This window comes from Heteronotia binoei, chromosome 6, assembly GCF_032191835.1.
Source record: "Heteronotia binoei isolate CCM8104 ecotype False Entrance Well chromosome 6, APGP_CSIRO_Hbin_v1, whole genome shotgun sequence".
Lineage (NCBI taxonomy): Eukaryota > Metazoa > Chordata > Lepidosauria > Squamata > Gekkonidae > Heteronotia > Heteronotia binoei.
In genome coordinates this window covers 101,617,449-101,641,692 of record NC_083228.1, presented here as the reverse complement: position 1 = coordinate 101,641,692, position 24,244 = coordinate 101,617,449, and the positions used below count along the sequence as shown (strand labels likewise).

At 41.7% G+C, this 24,244-nt stretch overlaps 1 protein-coding gene across 1 annotated transcript in view; it reads left to right on the top strand.

Moving 5' to 3' along the window:
* The window catches only part of SPHKAP (SPHK1 interactor, AKAP domain containing), a 123,056-nt gene that overhangs the window by 30,391 nt on the left and 68,421 nt on the right, over positions 1 to 24,244 (top strand). Inside the window, exons 2-3 of the mRNA XM_060242250.1 lie at positions 4,013 to 4,115; positions 16,705 to 16,815. Coding sequence (XP_060098233.1) covers positions 4,013 to 4,115; positions 16,705 to 16,815 — 214 coding nt within the window. The remainder of the gene's footprint in view (positions 1 to 4,012; positions 4,116 to 16,704; positions 16,816 to 24,244) is intronic.

Sequence of the window (24,244 nt, the reverse complement as noted above, 5' to 3'; positions counted from 1 at the left end):
ATTGTAGTGGTGGGAGAGGCACGGGTTAGGAGGCATTGGAGTCCGCTGGGGCCGTCTGGCTGGAAAAGGATCAGGGTTCAGAAGGCAGAACTTCATTGATGGGATCAGTGGGTGGCAAGGGGGCAGCAGAGAGCACTCAACTTATGCTTTCCTGTGGTGTGGTGTGGTGTGGTGTGGTGTGGTGTGAGGGTGCATCAGAGCTGTGGGGCCTGTCATGAGCACTTGGAAGGCCTGAAGAGAATGGAGGCGGCAGATGGCTGTTGTTGCTGGTAATGGCAGGACCATTATAGAGGATGGGGCAGAGGCCATGGGGCCAGCAAGAGGCCGTAGGATTCTCCCCCCCCCCCCCCCGCCATGCTAGCTGTGACTACACTTCTCTTTCCACTCACCTTTTCCGCCTGGTTCTGGTGGCTTCTGTTGTAGTGTTGGGAGCCTTTCTGGGTAGCTAGTGCAAACAAAGAAATTGCTCTTAATTTGGGGGTGGTTATATCCAGTTTATCATATCAATATTTGTCTGTCTATCTATATGTCTATCTACCTAGCTGTACTGGGAACAACTCACCTACCCTCTTTTTGGCTGAGCCATATGTTGCTCAAAGAGCAACCTCACCCTTCAGGTCCAGGACAGATGAAGATAGGACCACTGGGGAAACTGCTAGGCACTGGCTGTTGCTAGGCAACCAAGCTTGGTTCTTTCAGTAAAAGGCAGAATGCGGGAGAGACCCTTTACAGGCTGATTTTGGCCTTTGAGGGGGAACTCATTGGATCAGACCTAACTAGTGTTGCCAGCTCCAGGTTGGTGGGAAATTCCTGGAGATTTTGTGGTGGAGTCTACAGAAGTCAGAGTTTGATGAGGAGAGAGGCCTCAGCTGAACATAATGCCATAGAGTCCACCCTCCAAAGCAGTTATTTTCTCCAGTGGGAGAGAGATCTGTTGTCTGGAGTTCAGTTGTGATACCAGGAGATCTTCAGGCTTCACCTGGAGTTTGACTACCCTGGGCCTGGATGACTTGATGCCTCCTGACTGGCATGACAATAAGGCCTGGCTTCTTGCTTCTGTTCAGCAACAGCTCCCCATGAAAGTCAGTGTGACTTAGCAGTTAACACTTCAGAGCAGGGTCTGCCAGACCCAGATTTTTGATGTGGAAGCTGACCATGATTTTGTATCAGTCACAGACTTTCAGCCTAATGTACCTCACAGGGTTGTTGTGCAGATTAAAAGGGGGAGTGGAGAATGATGTAAGCTGCTTTGGTCCCCACTGTGGAGAAAGAATGTCCTTTTCCTAGGTAGAGGCTGCAGTGAGGGGGGAAGAGATGGAAAGCTGAAATCAGAAGGGCAGATAAAGGTAGGTTGATGGTTGGTTGGAAAGGAGATAGAGTTGCCAACTCCAGGTTGGGAAATTCCTGGAGATTTGAGGGGTGGGTCTGGGAGAGGATGGGTATGTGGAGGAGTGTGACCTAAGACAGGTACAAAGTCATAGACTGCACCCTCCAAACCAGACATTTCTTCCTGTGGAACCATTATTGCCAATGTCCAGGTGGGGGCTAGAGATCACTCAGAATTACAGCTGTTCTCCAGATGGCAGAGATAATTTCCCCTGGAGAAAATGGCTGCTTTGCACGGTGGACTCTATGTCATAATACCCTGCTGAAGTCGCTTCTCTCCTACTTTGGTCCACACTGTGGAAAAAAACTATGACCAATTTTGCACTAGAGCTTTAATCCTGGTTTAACTCTGTCCCCAAACTGACTTTCTACACTAAAACCATAGGATCATAGAGTCATAAAGTTGGTTTCTATGATTCTAGTGTAGAAAGTCAGTTTGGGGATAGAGTTAAACCAGGATTAAAGCTCTAGTGCGAAATTGGACTATACTTTTCCTAGGTAGAGTCTGCAGGGGTGGGGAGATAGAAAGCTGAAGTCAGATCAGTTCCCCTACAGAAAACAGCTGCCTTGAGGCACATACTCTATGGTATACCATAACACAGCCTGGCCAGGCTAAAAAGTACAGAACATGCCTCAAGCACATGCTGATATTAAATGCTGCTAGGCTGAATATGACAGGAAAAGGTGGAAACAATGCACTGCAGATGAAAGGAATGTTGAGCTTCAGCATCTGCATGATCATCATCAAGCTATGATGCCACAGCAAATTGACCGAGTGCCCAAGGCTGGGGCATTTGCTCAGAGCATCTTTCTAGAGCCTGTTGTATTTATTCTTACAATGGGGCTTATTCCTAGTTTATTTATGTTTACAAATCAAATTTATTTTTGCAAATCCTAAATTGTAGTTGTGGCTGGCCAGATACAAAGATGTAAAAGCAGTGTGTATTTAGATTGAACCTATCACAATTAATACTTTCTGTGGCTTGAAAAGGACAGAAGAAACTGGGGTGGCTAGCACTAAGGGTGTAAACTATGGGTGTTCCATGTGCTTATATACACAATTGCTCCAATCAAAGGGGCACATGGGGACAAAGTATAGAACCCTGCTTGACTGAACATAAGAGAAGCCACGTTGGATCAGGCCAATGGCCCATCCAGTCCAACACTGTCACACAGTGGCCAGAACACACCCCCAAAACAGGTGCCATCAGGAGGTTTGCTAGTAACTGCTTGCAGCCAGTTATGCAAGACCCTTTTCCCCAGTGAGATCATTTCAGTATAAAAATTTGGTTAAAGTTCTGAATTCCTCCTCTATATAGCTATTTTTTCTTTTGGACATAAGACCTGATACTCTCCTTTTTCTGTATTATCAAGCCATATTTAAAAAACCATGAAACTGTCGCATATAGGTCACCCTTACTGTTCATGATTTCCCCCAACAAAAAGAAGATTCTTTCACAATAGCAGGTTTGAGCCTTGCTGGTAATAACTAATTAGGATCTTGATACTATATTGAAATATGGTGCCAAGTATAAATCAGGATCTGAGAATAGCTCAGTCTGTCATGAAAAAAAGTATGTTCTGAAAAGTCAAGAAAAGGAATGAATACCTAAGATTCAAAGCACTAGAAGGACAAGAGGATGGACAAATGTGTTCAGCGAGTACAGAAAGCAGTAAAGCAACAAAGGGATACATTGCTTGACAACTAGACTGGGAAAGAATGGAACATATTCTCCAAGTATATCAGGGCAAGAGGAAGAACATCCTAAAAGTATGCCAATTGGATAGAATATGAGTATTTAGCACTAAGCAAGATTCTGTAGGCTACCTCCTCGGATCCACCATGGCTATTGTGTGATCATTATGTAGCCAGCATTAGTATATGCTTGAAGATACGAGACATCTCATTAATTTGGCAGTGATCATGATTTATAGCTGGAGGTCTTTTTTTCACGAGCTCTCATTAATGCAGCAGTAGCAACATTTTAGGATTAGCATCAACACTGCATGGTGATGCTGTGGCAGAGGATGATTGTTTTTTAATGATTTGTCCTTTATATCCACACATTTTCTTGTATTCCACACTTTGGGAATATGTGCCAAATGTGCAATACGTGCCATATTAAGCATTCTTTGGCTGAAATCATGAAGATGCTGCCTGTTCCCAAATTTGGTCCCTCCCATTGTATTCTTTGCAACTGAATTGCTGAAATTTACCTTCTTTCTTGAGTATGAAACAGATTGTAATGAGGAAGAGATACAGAATGCATTTTCTTTTACGTTGACATCTGTCAAGTTGAATTAGTGCAGCCAGTATGTCATTTCACGCCCTAGAACTGCTTGCTTGAGGGAGAAAAGAGCACAGCTACTGTACCGTGGAAGGCAGGCAGATGCTATTATGTCCAATGAAGGTCTCTGTATTCTAGTTTTTAAAATGCACATTGAGTTGTTATTTTAGAACTTGCTTTCTAAAAAGAGTAGATCTAATAATTGGACTAGTGCTATTATCTAGGACAATTGCAAAAACTGAAGTATTCTTAAGCTTGTCGGGTCTTTAGAAATGAAGTATATATTAGATTCATTTATGCTATAAATCATTGTCCTTTCTCTCTTTCTGTTTCTCCAGCAACTTTGAATCCCCACTGATGTATGAAGTTTCAGAGCACCAAAGTAGTGGCACAGACAGTTCAGGAAGTAGTCTGGGAAGCTCTGTCACAGCATGTAAGAAGGTAATGTCCTGCTAAACTTGTACTGTTCTTTGTCAGCTGTTCAGTCGTGCTGTTTAGCTCTTATTTGAACAGTAATTAAAGTGCAAACTGCAGCTAAAGTAAAAATGAAATGAAAAAATCAGTATTGGCATCTGGATTCCTAGCAGTAATTTACCATTCTTTCTTTGGCCATTGGTTGTATGTGCTGAAAAAAATATTTTGGGTTAATGTTCAATCCTGTGGTGTAAAAGAACCATCCATGAATTTCACACAGCTGGAGATTCTAGGGAGGAATGTGGATGAGTAGGCTGGAGTTTCAGTACTGGAATTTGGGACTGCCATGGGGGGGGGGGGAGCTGGGAAAATAGGACTCTGCAGGTAGAAGTCCTTATGCTAGCAAAATGGTAGTCTGGATCCAAACCAATATGAGTCTCTCCTTCTATGCAGTCATGCATAGGAGTATGCTGCAAGTCTGATTTTCTAAATTTAAAAAGTATGTAAATGCAAACAATACTTAGAAGGAAGAACAGTTATAGACATTTATAGTTAAGCTAAAAATCTGTTTCAAAAAACTTTTAAAAGGTTGCCAGCTGTTACAGATTTTTTTTTTTAGGCTTTTCATCTCTTCAACGTACAAGCTCTGTCAGTCTAGATATTTTCAAGCAGGGCTTTTTTAAAACAGGAACACAAAGGAATGCAGTTCTGGCTGGCTTGGAATCAATGGGGTGTGGCCTAATATGCAAATCAGTTCCTGCTGGGCTTTTCTGCCCACCCCAAAAAGTCCTGAGTGATAAGATTCACTGCCACTTTACAGATGAAGCCAGAGGCCAGTACCTGAACATATCTGGAGTTTGTGTCACACATTTGGGGTATGTGTGTTGACTGTAACATGAGAATTACTCAGTGCACATGCACAGAACAATTAAATGTACAGATTTATATGTGTTTGCTGTAACTTCTGAACAGGGCTTCTGCCCTCCCAGTCCAGCTGGAACATCTTGAAATCAAGGTCTTGGTTTGGTTTTGTCTCACTCAAGCTTCACCTCTGTTTTTGTATCATCTAGGATAGACAACATTTGGCCTGTAGGATCTATAAAGTCCTTGGATCTCTTTCCCTTTTGGCATGTGCTGCCATGGATGGTGGTAAATAAATCTATGGGCTTGTTTTCAAAAGAAGAGATGGAAAAGTTTTTCCAGAGAACAAGCTTGAGTGGATCAAACTTTGTCTGTAAGCTTTGCATTGTTTTCCTCTTATCTATGTATGTAGCTGATTGCTTGTGTCAGCTACATAGATAAAGGTATCCAGCACTGAATACTGCACTGGTATCCTGCAGTATCTTCTGTTTATACAGAACTTCATGCTTTCAGATGGTTTAACCAGCAAAGAAACTGGAAGGATGAATGAGTCATTTTTCTGATTTTGCATTAACAAAAAAGGGCTTGTATATCTCTCTCATTAGAAGATGCATATGCTGTCTTCACATTGGGAGCACACACCCCTTTCTTTGAATTTTATTGAAGATGCCTGGAAATAGGAAGTGTGATTCAATGACACTTCCTATTTTAGTGCTTATGCGTGAAAGTAATCTCTGTATCCAGGCTTTTAATGCTGTTCCTTAACAGCATGCTTAATTATCTGTGTAATCTCAATCTCTCAGTCTTTCTCTCTTATCTGTCTCACACACACACACAAACACATGGTTCAGTTTCATTCGGAATACTGTGTACAATTCTGGTCACCGCACCTCAAAAAGGATATTATAGCATTGGAAAAAATCCAGAAAAGGGCAACTAGAATGATTAAAGGTTTGGAACACTCCCTATGAAGAAAGGTTAAAACACTTGGGGCTCTTTAGGTTGGAGAAACGTCGACTGCGGGGTGACATGATAGACGTTTGCAAGATTATGCATGGGATGGAAAAAGTAGAGAAAGAAGTACTTTTCTCCCTTTCTCACAATACAAGAACTTGTGGGCATTCAATGAAATTGCTGAGCAGTAAGGTTAGAATGGATAAAAGGAAGTCCTTCACCCAAAGGGTGATTAACATGTGGAATTCACTGCCACAGGAGGTGGTGGTGGCTACCAGTATAGCCAGCTTCAAGAGGGGTTTGGATAAAAATATGGAGCAGAGGTCCGTCAGTGGCTATTAGCCACATCATATTATTGGAACTGTCTGGGGCAGTGATGCTCTGTATTCTTGGTGCTAGGGGGGGCAAAGTGGAAGGGCTTCTAGCCCCACTTGTGAATCTCCTTTCCTTTTTGGCCACTGTGTGACACAGTGTTGGCCTGATCCAACATGGCTTCTCTTATGTTCTTACACGCAAATAAACATACTTAAAATGCATATGATTTGCCTGCATTTCAATGGTAGCAGGATTTAGAGATTAGATATGTTAATGTTTGAAAAGTCTTTGTGATTTTATCATAAGCCACTAGGGTTGCCAAGTCCAATTCAAGAAATATCTGGGGACTTTGGGGGTGGAGCCAGGAGACTTGGGGGGTGGAGCCAGGAGACATTAGGGGTGGAGCCAAGATCAAGGCTGTGACAAGCATAATTGAACTCCAAGGGGAGTTCTGGCCATCACATTTAAAGGGACGGCACACCTTTTCAATGCCTTCCTTCCATAGGAAATCATGAAGGATAGGGGCACCTTCTTCTGGGGCTCATAGAATTGGACCTCCTGGTCCAATCTTTTTTAAAATTTGGGGGGTATTTTGGGGAGAGGCACTAGATGCTATACTGAAAATTTGGTGCCTCTACCCCAAAAAACAACCCCCCCAGAGCCCCAGATACCCGCGGATCAATTCGCCATGATTTTCTATGGGAATAAATCTCCCTAGGTAATAAAAGAGTTCCCAGCAGACATTTCCCTCACCTCCCCCCGCTTTCTGACGACCCTGAAGCGGGGGGAGGGCCTCCAAACCGGGGGATCCCCTGCCCCCACCTGGGGATTGGCAACCCTATAAGCCACCACTGTCCCATTACCTTCCCTCCCATATTATAGTACATTAATGGGGGGGGGGGGGGTTGTACAAATATATATTCATTATTTGTGATAGACTGGCACTGGCAGAGAATAAATTAAGCATGTCATCCAATTTGTTTTTACTTTTGAATAGTTATTCCTGGCTGAAATGGAGTCCATTAGGTAGCCTATGAGATGCTACAGTATTGCTTCACTGCCCATTTCAGTGCAATAAACAAGCCCCTGATGTCTCATCTTATTTTGGGTGTCCTAAGCTCATCTCTTTTTGATAAACTGTAATTAACCATAGCAATTAAAACTATTCTGTGAGAATATGCTGCTGTCTTGTGTGTGGAGTAAAGCCTCTCTAGGGATATATCCATTATACACCATCTGTAAGATTAGTTACTTAACAAATATGTGGTTGTATTGAATCTACAGGCTGCTTTTTTCTTTCTCCCCCCTCACCTACCCTAGGCGCTTTCATTCCCTAAACTGCTAGAATGTACTTTGGGTAGGATTGTCAAGTCACCTCTGTCTGCTGGTGGGGGCTAGGGTTACCAGCTCCAGGTTGGGGAACTCCTGGAGACTTGGGGGTGGAGTCTGGGGAGGAAAGGGACTTCAGTGAGGAATATTGCCAAAGAATCAACCCTCCAAAACACCCATTTGCTCCAGGGGAACTGTTCTCTGTGGTCTGAAGATGAGCCATAATTCCAGGGGATCTCAAGGTCACATCTGGAGGTTGGCATCCCTAGTTTGGGGTCACTAATTTATCCTACTTTTTGACAAAAAGGTGCTCAAAGTCACTTACAACATCTTAAAATATAATTTTGGAGAGGGTGAAAGGTTTCTTCTTTTTCACCCTCTCCAAATCCCAATATATTAGCCCCCATTCATGAGTCCCAGTGGCTGTGTGTTCTAATTCCTTCTCCCAGGACTAAAGATCTTTTAATATAGAAGGATCCAGGCTTTGCTCTGCCTCAGCTTGGATGATACTTTCCCCCAGGATTTAGAGCACTTTTATGTCCCAAAAGCCAGTTGACAGATTGCTGGAGAATAATGTTCATTCAGACTAAATATACTTGGGAAACTTTCTTACAAACCTGGTATCAGTGATGTTTTGAAGCACTTTGTTATTTACATGTTTACTGCATTTATCCCTGGACTCAAGGCTGATTAATATAGATGTCCAAATTTAATCAGACAGCATTAGATATCCAATAAACAATGCAGTAGGAACAGGGCTTTTTTTGAGTAGGAATGCACATGAATGCAGTTCCGACTGCCTTGGCATTAGGGGGTGTGGTCTAATATGCAAATTAGTTCCTGCTGGGTTTTTTTCTTTAAAAAAAAGCCCTGAGTAGGACAGATTACAGAATTAGAAAACAAGGTCTGTTCATAACCTTAAACTGGAGCAGTTATTGTGGTCAGGGGAAGGGGAGAGCAAGAGACCGGCCTTGGCTCAGCCAAGTGGCTCTCGTTTGCTTTCTGTGACCTGTACCCATTTGGCCAACTGCACATCCAGGGGGATGGACCTGATTGTCAAGCTCCAGTGCAATCAGAAAACTATCTAAGCCATGGCATTCTATAAACAATGAAGAGATTGGAATATGAAGATGGAAGATGGTAAAAGCAAGATGATGCATACAACAAACATTGTAATAGACAACAATCATACAATCCATTGAGGTTTAAGGGGTGGTCACTGAAAATAAAAAAGTCAACATATATGTATGACTGCATACATGGAAGGGCTGTGCTCACAGATTTCTCTAGATCATGTCCCATGTTTTTTTGAAACAGCTGGAAGTGAAGTTGCCAGCTCCTGGTTGGAAATACCTGCAGATTTGGGGGTGGAGTTTGGGGAGGGGAGGGACTTCAGTGGGGTACTATACCACAGAGTTTACCTTCCAAAATGGCTATTTTCTCTGGGTGAACTGATCTCTGTCACACGGACAACAGTTGTAATCCTAAAAGATCCCCCTGGCACCACCTGGAGGCTGGCAACCTTAGCTGGAATTGGTAGCAGGGGATTTGAAAGGTTTTTATGCTAAATGTTTGCATTCACATTTGATGAGAAGCAAATGAATTTTGTAATGGACTATCTGTACATAATCTAAAATAATAATTGTCTGTTAAGGGATGATTTTTGCAGAAAGCATGCAGTCAAGTTCCCTGTTTGCAGAATGGGAAGAGTATCACCCTATCTGATCAGGTTGCTGAGTGTTGGGAAGGGGTTGGGGTTATGGTCAGAGAATCAAAGGGATTGAGCAAAGCTTAAATCAGCAGTCAGCATCTTTAGGCAGCTGCCAGAGCTCTAGAGGAGAGCCTCATTTCATGTTGCAGGGATTTCTGGCATGACCTCATTTCTTGGGGATGGGGAAGAAGAAAAGCATGGTCTTTCATGTTCACTTTAGTCTTGCTGGAGCTCACAGGACTTAAAGGAGCACAAAGAATTCAATTCTGCTCCCCCTTCCAAGAGGGAGAGTCAGTATGCATATGTGAGTGTGCATCTGATCTAAGATGGCTCTCAGTGTGTAGTGTGGCATCACACAGTCATCTAGCAAAGGACTGTCAAATCCTGGGACCAGCCTGAAGTTGAAGGTATCCCTAAAGACATTGCATCCCAAATTCCTGCCATTAAGCAGTTCTTAAGAGATGCAGTTTTGTTTTTAAGGAATACTAACAACAATCAGGCTACAGTGGACAGGAAACTAAACAAATAACAAGCCAGCACTGCACAAATAAAGAGTATTATTATATCCAGGGTTGTTTTTTTTTAAGCAGGAACGCAGTTCCGGCTGGCTTGATGTCAGGGAGTGTGACCTAATAGGCAAATATGTTCCTGTTGGTCTTTTTTTACAAAAAAAAAAAAACCCTATGTGGAACAATGGTGACATCAGGGGTGTGGCCTGATATGCAAATGAGTTCCTGATGGGCTTTCTCTACCGAAAAGCTGTGGTTATACCAAATGCAGTTGCTAAAACATAACCATACATTCGCTCAAAGCATCACAAATGTTACATTGCGCATGCAATATAGCATTGGTTCTCAGGATAGTCCAACAGTAAGTGAGAAATATGCAGTCGCTGTCTATCCAGAGATTCCTTCAGTCCACTCTGAGTCAGCTTAACTGTATATCGATAAGTGAGCCAGTTTCGGAGCTTGCCTTTTTCAAAAGCTGATAAGAATATGTGGTGATTTCCTCATAACCTGCAGAATCAATCAATAATGAGAACGCAACTCGAAATCAAAATGCCTAAGCCTCTTGAATGCAAAACAAATCTTCTATGATTTCTTCTGGGCACGACTTTTAAGGAAGTAAATTCCACAGTCATCCTGAGCACCACACTTCAGTGCTGAACTTTAAGATTTAAAACTCAAATAGTGTTTCAGGAGGAATACAGATGTCTCTTTCTTGTCCTTTACTGAAGCAATTAAGAAAGAACAAGTAGCTTATGAAGAGAAAAAGAAACTTCTCATTTAGGTGATCTGAGAATTCACTATAAAAATCAGGAATTATGGGATTATATCAAGCAAGACTAGTGAATATTCCCAAAGGAAAAGTCTTCTTTGAATTAAGACTCTCCACTCCAATGTTTGGCTTTTAAACGCTTAGCATTATCTGTGGGTTATTAAAAAATAAATATTCAATTATTATGGTGTATGAAATTGTGAGTGCAATCTTTATACCATTTTGCTTTAAAATAATGAAGGATTTTATTTACATAGTTATATTCATAAATAGTTTGTTGTTTCTGTCCTCATTTGAAAAATTCTTTAGTGGCTCATACATTATGGAGTATGGGATCATCTTTCTATGTTCATTAATCCATGGTGTTTATACTCTCTCATAACATGTAAAGTTACCAGCAGGCCCCAGGAGAACATAACATTAACAAATGCACATGCCAAGCATTGGTTGCAGAGCTAGAGTACAATAGTTCATTTATTTATTTACTTCAGTTACACCCAGCATATATGTATGTATTAGCCTACTTTAGAAATAAGAGGTTGCCCAGTGCCACTAAGGAGAATAAACCCCATAATTTTTGCTTCAAAACTCAAACCTTCAGTATAATGAAGCCATACTTTTAACTCTGCTTCCATGTAAACAGCTAACAAAAAGCCCATCTTATTCTCATTACCATGAACAACTGACCATTTTTCCTTCTAGCACTGCTTCCATGTTAAGTGATTTCCTATTTCAAACATGCATTAATTTACATGAATTAATGCATGCAGGTCCATGCAAATTGCCATTTCTCTGAAAGTAATCTGGTAGTGCAGAAGCCTGCAGGGAAACAATAAATAACATTATGAAGTGTTGTTGCTGCTGCTGTTTTAGTATTCCTGCTGTTACCTTTATTGCTTTGGCAGCTGCCTTACACTACAGTGGCTAATGTTAAAAGGCAAAAAATCATCCAGTCAGAAGAACAGAAAAAGTACAAGTCAAGTTACCTCCTTGTCCAATGAAAAATGCTACTAGGGATGGGCACGGACCAAAAAAATGGAGGTCCATATAGGTTCAAGGTTCACAGGTTTCACAACGTTCAGTAGACTTCCAGTTAATGAACTGGGTCATGGTCTGTGCGGTTCATGATGCACCACAGTTTGCATAAGCCATTTAAAGGGAATGCAAGATGTATTGTGGGTGCATGGAGTCCAGGCAGTGAATTCACCCATTTCCAGTTCACTTCCAGGTGAAAGGAAGTGCGTAAACTGGCTGCTTGGAGTCCAAGCTTGCAAAAGCAATTTAAGGTGGGATGGTGCTGGAAATAGTCCCTAGTTAGGCTCCCATAAGAGCAGCCATGATTCTGCCACCAGAACTTCTTTCTCCATGCTTCATCACAAATTTTCTCTGGTGGGAAAATCTCAAAATGGCTGTGGTGTGTCATGATGGCAGGAGGAGACTCTAGATCAGGGGTGTCAAACTTATTTGGTGCAAGGGCCAGATCTGACATAAATGGGACCTTGTTGGGCTGGGCCATAGGTGTTATCAAATGTAATGCCAGGTACTGGAGATATAATCATTATAAAAGACACAGACAAACACAATTAAAGTTTCCCCCCTTAAAATACAAATATACTTAAAACATTAACACTCTTGCAACATTTGTTTATTTGATAACTGACACTACTTGCTCTGAATTACTACATCAAAATCTGGAAACAATTTCTGTGCTGTAGCAGTCCTGAGTATGCTGTTTTTGTTCAACATCTTTATTAATGGTTTGGTTGAGGAAATAGAGGGAATGCTTATTAAATTTGCAGATGATATTAAATTGGGAGGGGTTGCAAACACAAAAGAAGACAGAAACAAGATACAGGATGACCTTGACAGGCTGGAAAACTAGGCTAAAATCAATAAAATGAATTTTAATGTAAATGTAATGTAAAGTTAAATGTATTTAGGTAGGATAAATGTAAAGTTCTGCATTTAGGTAGGAAAAATCCAATGCATGGTTATAGGATGGGGGAGACTTGTCTTAGCAGTAGTATGTGTGAAAAGGATCTAGGGGTCTTAATGGATAATACGCTGAACATGAGTCAACAATGTGATGCGGTGGCTAAAAAGGCAAATGCAATTTTGGGCTGCATCAACAGAAATATAGTGTCCAGATCACGTGATGTGATGGTATCGCTTTACTCTGCTCTGGTAAGACCTCATCTGGAGTATTGTGTTCAGTTTTGGGCACCACATTTTAAGAAGAATATAGACCAGGTATATAGAACGGGTCCAGAGGAGGGCGACAAAGATGGCAAGGGGTCTGGAGACCAAGTCCTATGAGGAAAGATTAAAGGAGCTGGGGATGTTAAGCCTGGAGGTGATATGATCGCCATCTTCAAGTACTTGAAGGGCTGTCATATAGAGGATGGTGTGGAATTGTTTTCTGTGGCCCCAGAAGGTAGGACAAGAATTAATGGGTTCAAATTAAAAGAGTTTCCGGCTCAACATTAGGAAGAACTTCCTGACCGTTAGAGCGATTCCTCAGTGGAGCAAGCTTCCTCGGGAGGTGGTGGGCTCTCCTTCCTTGGAGGTTTTTAAACAGAGGCTAGATGGCCATCTGACAGCGATGAAGATCCTGTGAATTTAGGGAGAGGTGTTTGTGAGTTTCCTGCATTGTGCTAGATGACCCTGGAGATCCCTTCCCACTCTATGATTCTCTGTGTGTATTTATAAACTGTGAATGTACTTTTGATTTATTAACATTCCTTACAGAGAAGAGCTGTTCATAAACATACCTTGAAAGTTTACAGAATGTAGCAGCAAATAAACCCAGTTGTGCCTCTTTAAAGAAAATGATAGGAAAGCCTACAATTAAACCTGCTGGGCAGTAAGCTCCCACTAAACCTCCCAAGTTGCAATCAGGGCAAACACCAAGGAGGGTCATAGAAAGGTACCACAAACAAGCTTGGATTTATATGGAACAATTATAACATAAGTGCTGGTTCCTAAGATACCAGCCTAATTGCAATATTAAATACAGCTATAATAAATACAGCTTCACACATAACAGTGTTATTTATTCATAGATGTTTTTTCGCTTGTTTGCTTTTCATGACCTCAAACAACTACACTTTCCTTTTAACCTGACTTAAATGTAATTTAGTGGCCAAAAACTGATTCTCCAACCTGTGATGCTCAAAGAACCAACCACACAGCTTCAGAAGACTATTATCCTTCTTTGGGCTCTGCTGCTTTTGCAAACACAGCACATGAGGTAGCCTCCAGCCTTGAGGAAAGCACTGCCTGACACCACAGGAGAACCTCCAAGGCCCCCAGAGAATCAATTCAGTCAAAGTTTGCAGGAGCCAAAATGCTGCTCAGGAACTTGAGAAGCCACACTTTGCATCACCACAGTGTAGATCCAAAACTTCAGCATCCAACCCAAGCCAGCCCTCTTAATGACACAGAGCCAGCCATCTAAGTCAAGTGAGCCCCTGCCTTTATGGCTGCCAAGCTCCCAGGATTCTCCCACTTTGGGGGTCCCCAACCCCCTGGCCAGCAGGGGGATTCTCGCCCAACGTTGCCGGTGACATCATCACACCAGTGATGTCATGTGCCGGTCACTCTAGGAGCTGCCAGGAAAACTCTGGTTTTCCTGGATGCTCTAGCAATTTGGGAGAAAAACTCTGTGGAACCAAGCTAAGTAATTTGAAATATAATGTTGGAACTGAGTTTTACAGATTGCATGGATTGCCCAAAAGACAAAATAGATGAGTTCTTGATCAAATCAAGGCTGAACGCTTCCTAAAAGCTAAAACTAGGGCTATTGTGCTTTGGTCATGTTATGAGAAGAGTCACTGGAAAAGACAATAATGCCACGAAAAGATGAAGGCAGTAGGAAGAGAAGAAGAACCAATGTGAGATGGATTGACTCAGTCAAGAAAGCTATGTCCCTCGGTTTGCAAGAGCTGTACAAGGCTGTTAACAATAGGCTGTTTTAGAGGTCATTAATTCATAGGGAAGCCATAAGTGAATTGATGGCACTTCATACATACACCTTTCTGAATACCGGTGCCAGGAGGCAACTTCAGGGGAAGGTCTCAGCCTCTATGACCTGTTGTTGGCCCTCCAAAGTAAGTGGTTTTTCACTTTGTGAAACAGGATGGTGGACCAGTAGATGCACCCCTGGTCTGATCCAGCTGGATTTACTTATGTCCCCCAACTCACCTGCAAGTCAGGCTTATATAGGCCTATCCAGAACTTCTTGGCCCAGCTCTCCCATGGCTTCCATCACAAGACTCATTGCCAAAGCACAGATCCAGGTGGGCAACTGTGTTGATCTGAAGCAATAGAATAAAGCTGGAGTCCAGTTGCACCTTTAAAACCAACAAAGGGACACTGTGAATAAAACTTTGTTGGTCTTAAAGGTGCTACTGGACTACAATTTTGCCATAGCACAGATAGATACTCTTATCTCTCAGGTAATGTGGTGTTGCCATGATTGCTGTTTCCTGCTCTGGCCAATGAGGTCTGGTTTGACTGTTTTGGCAGTTTATGGTAATAGAATAGATCATGCCCTCATTGCTGTTCTGTAGATCTGCTGTGAAAGGTGAGTGAGCAGCAACTGAGACTCCCAGTACATGTCAGAAATGGTGATTCAGTTCTCAAGGACTAACAGGGTTTTTTGGGAATACTGGGCATAAGATAACTAACATGGCAGAAACTGAGTTCTTAACAAATACTAAATTCAAACAATATAGAGACAGAGTTCTAAGCAAAAGGGGATCAGAATCAATTCTGTAGTGTAAAGAGAAATCACAAGTAGAAATGGAAGGAGCTGGAAAATAATCAGCAGGGGATCAGGTGATGACCTAGAGATATATAGGGTACAATCCATCTTGTGCTGATCATAAGAGCCTAGATAATGGTAGGTTAATGACTGCTTAGAGAACATGAAACACTAACAATTCCCTTCTCTTTATCAATGTCACCCTTAGACTAAAATCTTGGAGAGCAGATGCCACTTTCTTAGCACATTATTCCCATAATAACACATTTTTCATTTCATATCAGAGTGTTTTTTACTTGGAAACTGCAGTGACTGGTTTGAAAAGTAAATCCAAAGAAGAATTGGTTGGACAGTATTCCATTTCTCATTCACCTGTTAAAATGTCTAAGGCTGGCAAGGCTTTGGATCATTTCCATTAAGTGCTGTTCATATCTGTAATAAATCACTGGTATTCTAAATGAGCATTGTCATGTTTATCTCAGTCTGTGAATTAGTCCAAAGCAAGAGCATTAATCTTCCATTATCCCTTTAAATTGCTTGATCATTTCTGGTGGTCATTATGAAACTTTTCTGAGACCACCAGTAATGCAGGATCCAAGCCTCATGATTTAAGTGCAAGAAAGACTATGAAATTCTTTTTTTTTTGTATATATATTTTATTTTAGAAAACAAAATAATATTATAGAGGGGATACAAAAAGAAAAAGAGAGATTATATAGCATAATTGTATAAATCAAGGGTAATTATATATTACAGAGAACAGAAAACAGAAAACATTTCTCCTTTGAAATTATAATGAAACATCCCTTTCATTATAATTTTGAAGAGATCATATATAGAATACAATGGTCCTTATTTCTGTTGGAGTACTTTTATATTCAACATTTTAAATTTCATAACTTCATATTTTGCAACTACATTATTAGTTTTGTTGTTACTACATATTCAATATTTTATGTTTCACCACTTTTACATATTTTGGTAGAAAAAGCCCAGCAGGAACTCATTTGCATATCAGGCCACACCCCCTAACATCCCCATTGTTACATATAGGGCTTTTTGCAGAAAAAGTCTAGAATGATCTCATTTGCATATTAGACCACATCCCTGACACCAAGCCAGCTGGAACTGCGTTCCTGCTCAAAAAAAGCCCTGCTTACTATAACTTTTAACAGATAGGTAATATATCAAAATACAAAGGAAAGTCTATTATATATCTCCTAGTAAGAAAATAAAATATGTTTGTGCTCAAAATCTACTTCCTTATACATGTATGTTCATGATGTTACATTTAAAAGTTGTCCTCATTCTGCTTCTGCTTTGCAGTACATTTATATACAATTTTTGAATTCTCTCATTTTAAATTTGTCTCCTGCTTGCATAACACTGTTTTGTTTCAACAGGTCCTGTGCAGCAACAGCTTACTAGAGTCAACTGACTACTGGCTCCAGAATCAGAGGACACCATGTCGAATTGGCCTTGTGGAAGACAAGTTAGAAAGGAACTACACTTCAGTAAGTTCTTGGAAAAGCTGACCTGTTGTAGAAGAAAGGGAAAGGAGCTTAACTGAAAACCATGACTTAGAGATAAAAAAGCAGTCAATTATTAATTGAAAATGTGGTTAGGATGATCTAATCCATATTTATTTATGGTTTCTTTTGTTGGGACTGGTTCACACGTGCATTTTTCTTCATGTCATATTTGAGTCCAGTAGTACCTTAGAGACTAACAGGATTTGCAGGGTATGAGCCTTCAAGAGTTACAGCTCCCTTAGTCAGAGCTTTGACCCTCAGAAACTCATATCCAGAAAATCTTGTTCTTTAAGATTCTACAGGACCAACATAGGTGTCTTCTGGAACTTTGTTCATGCCATGATTCCCATTTTGGAGGGCCACGTTGAAGAATCTCAGAGTGACCTGAGCTATATTTTGAGATACCCTGCAGCGATTTTTACGAATTGCAGAAGTTTGTAAAAAACAGCACCTTTTTCATAGTATTGTATTTGGATTCAGTAGGAGAAAAGGTGACGCAGGCAGGAGGATCAGAGGATGAGGCAGGTTCTCAAAGGTCTTGATCTAAAAACAGGACTAGCTAGGGAGAAAGGATAAGACTAGCAGTTAATGAACCTTTTGATAACCAGTGGTTAGTGGTATCTTGATCATGCAAACATTTGTGAACTTGTCTTTCAGTGTTGCTTCTCATGTCACTGCTTTTCTTTGGTTGAGTATACTTAGTATAATAGAACTTGATCATACCTAGAGGAACTAACACTTTTCTACATTATAGTCTCTGTCGCAGGAGCTTATACTTTGCCTGCTTTTCACTAGTTTAAAAAGCAAACTGTTAAATGAACAATTGGGGCACCTATGAGTATTCATTGGATAAACCTCATTTTTCCCTCCTCCACTTATTTCCAATTTTCTTTCCCTGGTAGACACCATAGGCTCTCCCCTTTTCTTTCTTTCTTTCCCACCCAGTAGCTAACCTACCATTTTCTCCCCCCCCCCCATTCACCTTTCTCTCCTTTACTCTCCAGCAGCCTCTTCATGGGAGAACTCTTGCTGAGTTGCATGGTGTCAGTTGCTGAATGAGGCCACACCCAATTGTGCTGTGCCAGCCACACTGGACCAGGCCCAATTGTGTGGTGCCATCCAGGCACAATTTTGCATAGTACCAGATGGGCCAGATTGGGCCCAGTTGCGTGATGGGGAACCTGTAGGAACTTTCAGGGGCACTTCACTTTCCCCTGTACTCGTCTCCCCATGCTAATTTTCTCTTTCCTTCCTCCTGGCAGCTTCATAGCCCCTGCTTTCCTTGTTTCCTTCTCTTTCCCACGCACCATCTTACCTACCTTTCATCTGTCCCCTATCTTCAACTTTATCTATTTACTTCATTTATATTCTGCCTTACTGCACAATAGGGACCCAAATCAGCCTAATTCATTCTCCTTTCTTCCACTTTAGCCTCACAACAACCCTGAGAGTTAGGCTAGACAAAAAGTGTATGACTGTCCCAGAGTTAGTCAGCAACCCTTCATGGCAGAATGGGGATTATAGCTTCCATGGCAGAGATCTTGGTCTGAAACTCTAGCCATTGTACCATATTAACTTGCATGGGGTAGCTGCTATTGAAACAGCTGGGCCTGGGTGAGTCATGGAAGTAGGGTTGCCAAGTCCAATTCAAGAAATATCTGGGGACTTTGGGGGTGGAGCCAGGAGACTTTGGGGTAGAGCCAGGAGACATTGGGGTGGAGCCAGGAGCAAGGGTGTGACAAGCATAATTGAACTTCAAGGGAGTTCTGGCCATCACATTTAAAGGGACCGCACATCCCTTCCCTCCATAGGAAATAATGAAGGATAGGGGCACCTTCTTTTGGGGCTTATAGAATTGGACCCCCTGGTCAAATCTTTTTTGAAACTTGAGGGGGTATTTTGGGGAGAGGTACTGGATGCTATGCTGCAGATTTGGTGCCTCTACCTCAAAAAAACACCCCCCCCCGAGCCCCAGATACCCGCAGATCAATTCTCCATTATTTCCTATGAGAATAAGTCTCCATAGGGAAAAAAAGAGTTCCCTCCCCTCCCCCCGCTTTCTCTCTCACACTCACACATACGCTTAACTGTCTCTGGTGCCTCCACCACAAGGTCTGGAAAGTACAGGGGCTACTCTGCTCTCTTTTACACACACACTCACTTGTCTGAAATGAAAACAAAACAAACGGAGGGGCTGCACTCTGACAAGGTCTGCTGTTGCTTACCCTTCCCCATGAGGTACTTCCTGCTCCAATTTAAACACACACACATTTTAAAACTGGACCTGTTTGCAGGTCCTGCCAGAGATCTAAAGATACATGGTAGCTGTGGCGGAGGGGCTTCCCTGCTGGCCAGCTGGCTGGGGGCGGGGGGAAGCCTGTAAAACTGGGGGATCCCCCGCTTGGACCTGGGGATTGGGAAGCCTACATGGAAGTCATGTGTAAGAAGTTGCCCAGTGGTTGCTGCCAGGTGGCTTCCCCTCTGCTTTTCACTGACAGAAATCAAGGCATGAAGGCTGGCAATAATACTGTGGTTGCCCAGCAATGGCCACTGAGGGAATTTGTTTCTTAAAGCTACAGACAGTGGTTTTGTCATTTGGAAGGGTTTTAATCCCAATGTATTTTGAAAATACTTCTTATATTTCCAATTTTTCTGTTAACTTAGAGTTTTTCTCATGTTTGTAGGAAAGATTGGTCCATGGCCTCAGTCTCCAGATTTAAGTATCTACAACAGGGCCATATTGAGAATTTTATATATTGATAGTTTATAATGCAGAACTGAAATTTTGCCTCAAATATGATTATTTTTAAGATGTGTTTTCCTTAATGCTATACTCCAATTAGCTATAATCAAGCAGTGGTATAATGATTTCTTATTTTTAAAAAATGGATATTTCAGGAATAACAATGAACTAAAGTTTACAGGCAGGAGCCATCAGTGTGCTGTACATCCTGGAGGCCTGCCAGTACCCTTGTCTTTCTTTCAAGCTTTTTTCATCGTACTTAGGAAGCTGGCTGGGAATTAGGGGTGTGTTGCTCTGACTTTTTGAGTGTGAATGCGACTCCAGCTCTTGTTAAAATCTTTCAGTCTTTGCTTTTTGTGTGTTTTTTCCCCCCTGCACATAAGCTGCTATTATTGCAGAGGTATTTTTAGTTCTAATCCTCAGTTTACTACTCAGTCTTTAAAACACCTTAATTATATTCACAAAAGAACAGAACTGTTGGAAATTTAAAATTGCGACAATAATAAAGTTAAAGGCCTTTCTTAAGGATGGTGTCTTAGTTGCCCCTGTGGAAATTATCAATGCCTTAGTAACTCTCAGACCACACTGGAAATCTCTAATATAAAGAGGTAGCATCACAGGATTGCAAATAAGTCCGTAGTGTTACAAGAATTTGTAACTTACAATAATTTACTAGCTTCCTCTGCTCCCATACATGTGTTAATCATTTGCAGCCTCAAAGGTGGGGAAAAACCCCATCTTGTACAAAGTTTCCCTATATAGTCATGTCAACACAGTACTTATTCTCCAGATGAATATTTAGAAGCCCAGTTTATCTACCAGTGGCTCTTTGTGCCTTATTTCAAGGGCCATGGCAGAGTCAGTATACTTCTGTGTCAGTAAAAAGGTGCTACAATGCCATTTGCAGGACTTAATTTGATCCCATATCTAGTCCCCGTGCCTATTAACTGATCACCTCTTTCAAGAATTTTTGAATACTGAGACCTGAGTAATACACTCTTTAATGTCCTTTATTGTGAGCAGCAACAGAGGTTCTGTCAGCACTCTCCCTTTGTGTGCCTTAGTCCAGTCATTCCAGTGTTCTATAAAAGATAGGGTTGCCAGGCCCAACTCAGAAAAAATCTGGGGATTTTGGGGGTGAAGTCAGGGGAGTTTCTCATTCCTTAAATAAATAAATACAAATACAGCAGTACAGTTTCCCTGAACACAGTCTTTATTTCCTTGTTCCTCAGCAGCTGCACTTCCACTAAATGAAAGTGAACATGCACACGAACACACTCTCAGAAAGTAGCCATAATAAACACAGTATGCACACACTTTTGTGATTTTACTGGGGCAGTTTACACACAGGAGTTGCTCAATGTAACAATCTGCTGTATTTCAACCAACTTTTTCAGACTACAAAAAAAATGAAAGCAGAGCAGCCTAGGGGGTGGAATTTTCCTCCAAACAAACAGAGGAACTCTGCTGGCTTCGCTTCCTTTCTCACATGCTTCACACAGTCACTGGGAAGACCCACATGGCTATGCCTACTTGCCCCACCCATTCAGCTTTCTTCTTGCTCAGATTTAAAGTAAAAAACACAGGCAGTTTGCAGACATCTTTTAAGCCTACACAGATCTAAAGGTACATAGTGGCTGTTGGGGATCCCCTGCTGGGACTTGGGAGCTGGTAAGCCTAGTGAAAGAGCGGAACAAGCTGTTGTTGCTGTCTCTTCACCCATTTTTGGATTACAACTCTTGTTTAAAAAAATGAGTTGCTGACCAAAATCATAACCAGTTTAAAAAGCATATACAGCAGAGCTGCTTAGCTTTGCTTCACATGCTAGGGTGTTACTTGCATTACTGTATTGTGCATTAACCTCAATGTCTGAAATTTATCAAAACAGTGGGTATGAGGGCATGTATGATGGAAAACATATTTCAAATATAACAAACTTTTCATTTTCTTCCATAACACTTACCTAGGTTTTTTTTTCTGTTGTGCTTTGTTCAAAGTGTATTTGAGGTCATTTTTGGACCTGTCCACACAATAATAGAATTATAATACATGCATGACCATGACTGTATGAATTGGGCCTATGGCCAGCTAGCTGCGGTAAGGCCTGTAGCACCAGGTGGTTGAATGGTATCATCCTTGAGTTTCACTAAAGCACTTAAAAACAGCAGCCCAATTGAGACTTCCTCAAGATTTTTGTTTATGCAGTGGCATGATTTTGCTGCTATCATGAGTACAGGGCTCACTGTGACCTGAATGATGTGAGGTATATAGAACTGGTTCCCAGCTAATTATTAGCATACTGTGCTGAAAGAACCAGATGGCATGCACGGCATAAATATTTATTGGCATTTTTTAGTATAAATCAGAAGTGACAATTAATTACACCAAAATCAAAATGAATACACTTTCAGGACAAGGAAACTCCACAGCTGCCGAACCTGTGAAATATGACGGAATCTGGGCAATGCATGCCAGTATTTAAAATATGGGCAGAATTTAATGTACCTGTAAACTTACCAAGACATTTTTGAGTTACAGACTCCTGAAATATAAGTGATGCAAAGTTTCAGTTACATTTTTTTCCCTGAGCAGTTGGCCAATATGTGCTTAGACCTTTTAGTACCAAGTGTTTGTCTGTCTGATGGACAGAGATGTAAAATTTCCAGAGATGTTGAAGCAATAGGGAGAAGGAGAGAGAGAGACCCCAAAGGTGTTAGCATGGAGAGGAGAGGCTGAGCCCAAGGGAAGCTGGGGTGGCTTAAGGGCATGAGGTGAGCCTGCCAAAGCGGGGATAGTTATAACCAAATTTAGCTTCCCAAGTTCCCAGCCACTTACCACCTGAGGCTGTGATGCAGCTCATCTTCAGGTTACACTGGCAAGCCACAAAAAAGGGGGGGGGATATCGAGAGCAAGATTGAGGGTGAGAATACTTCCCTCCATCCAATTGGCCAACTGCTCACAATGGCGGGCCAAGGATATAAGGGAGAAAGTGACAAGTGTAAGGACCCCTCCCTCTATCTGAGCGTTGTTGCATGTTCCTAGCTGGCCTTCCTGGCACAATAATCAGTGCAGGAGGGGAGGGGATTACTAAGTGCCTCACCCTTTGTAGGCCCTCCTTCCCAGCTTTTATCCCAGAGCTATGTGTCACTGCATAAGTAAGAGAGCAGCGTAGGGTTGATCCATTATGTTGGTGTTTGGGGGTGGAGTTTTCTCTCAGCTAGTGGTGGGCAAAAGCCCCGGAAACCAGAGAAAACCCCACCCACACCTGGGAAATGACAACCCAAAGTTGTGACAAGCTTCTTCAGAAAATAACAGATTCGATTTACTTTTTTATTTTTATTTTTTGTTACAAATGGATAGGCTTGCCAGGACCCAGGTCCCAGCGGAGGATCCCTTGGTTTTGCAGGCTCCTCCCCACCACCAGCCAGTTGGCCAGTGGGGGGAAGCCCTGCCCCATGAGCCGTGATGTTCCTTTATATTTCAGCAGGTTTCAAAACTCGCATACTGCTTGTGTTTTGAAAGCATGTGTGTGTGCCTTTAAATCTCAGTGAGACTAAAGCTGCAGGGGTGGGGGCAGCAGGCAGAGACAGGTGACTCTTCCCAGTGAATGTGTGAGAGAGGAAGAGAGAGCCCAGTCTCTCTGTTTTGCATTCCTTTCCGAAGTCTTTTGCACAGTAAAAGGGATAGTAAAGAGTTAACTAAGAACCTGATTATGGTATGGAGGAAAACTCCACCACCTGGACTGGTCTGCACTTTGGTTTTTTTGTGTTAGTCTGAAGAATTTGGTTGAAATACAGCCGACTGCTATATCCAGCAACTCTCCTGAGGAAAGTGCCTTAGTGAGATCACAAAAGTGTGGGCTTGCAGAGTGTGTATTTTGGCTGCTTTGTGAGTGTATGTGTGTGTGTTCACTTTCATTTAGTGGAAATGCAATTGCTGGGGAACCCTTTGAAGGCAAAAAAGAGGAGGAGGAAATGAAGACTGTATTCAGGGGAACAGCACTGCTATATTTTTATTATGTATTTGGAATGGAAAAGTCTTCCGGCTTCACCCCAAAAGTCCCCAGATATTTCCTGAATTGGACCTGGCAACCCTACAAATGGAACTACAAGGTCCTGGAATGTAAAGAACACCTGAACTATAAGGAACTTACTTTCCAGCAGTCTTTTTAGGCCTAGCTAAGAGGGCAGAAACAGATCCACCCAGGGCTTTTTTTGAGCAGGAATGCATAGAAATGCAGTTTCTGCTAGCTTGGCATCAGGGGATGTGACCTGATGTGCAAATGAGATCCTGCTGGGCTTTTTCTACAAAAAAGCCCTGGATTCACCAAATACACCAACAAGGTGAAGTCCACAAGCAAAAAGGAAACTGAAAACCTTTTCCTTCTCTTGTGACAACTGCAGTGCCTTCTGGAGACAGAAATGCATCTTTCTCTTACATTTGAGAATTGTATCCTCAGTATTTCTTTTCTCGGTATTTTAGTTGTATTCCAGCATTTGCTTATCCTCAGTGTACAGGAATTGCAATGGTTTGAAACTTTACATGGAGGATTAAATATATTAACACGTTGTCATACACATATTTATCATTGTAAAAAAAATTCTATAATCCATTTTTTCATTTTTTTAGGGGAAAAAACAGCTTTTTTAGGGGAACCCCCCATTTTTC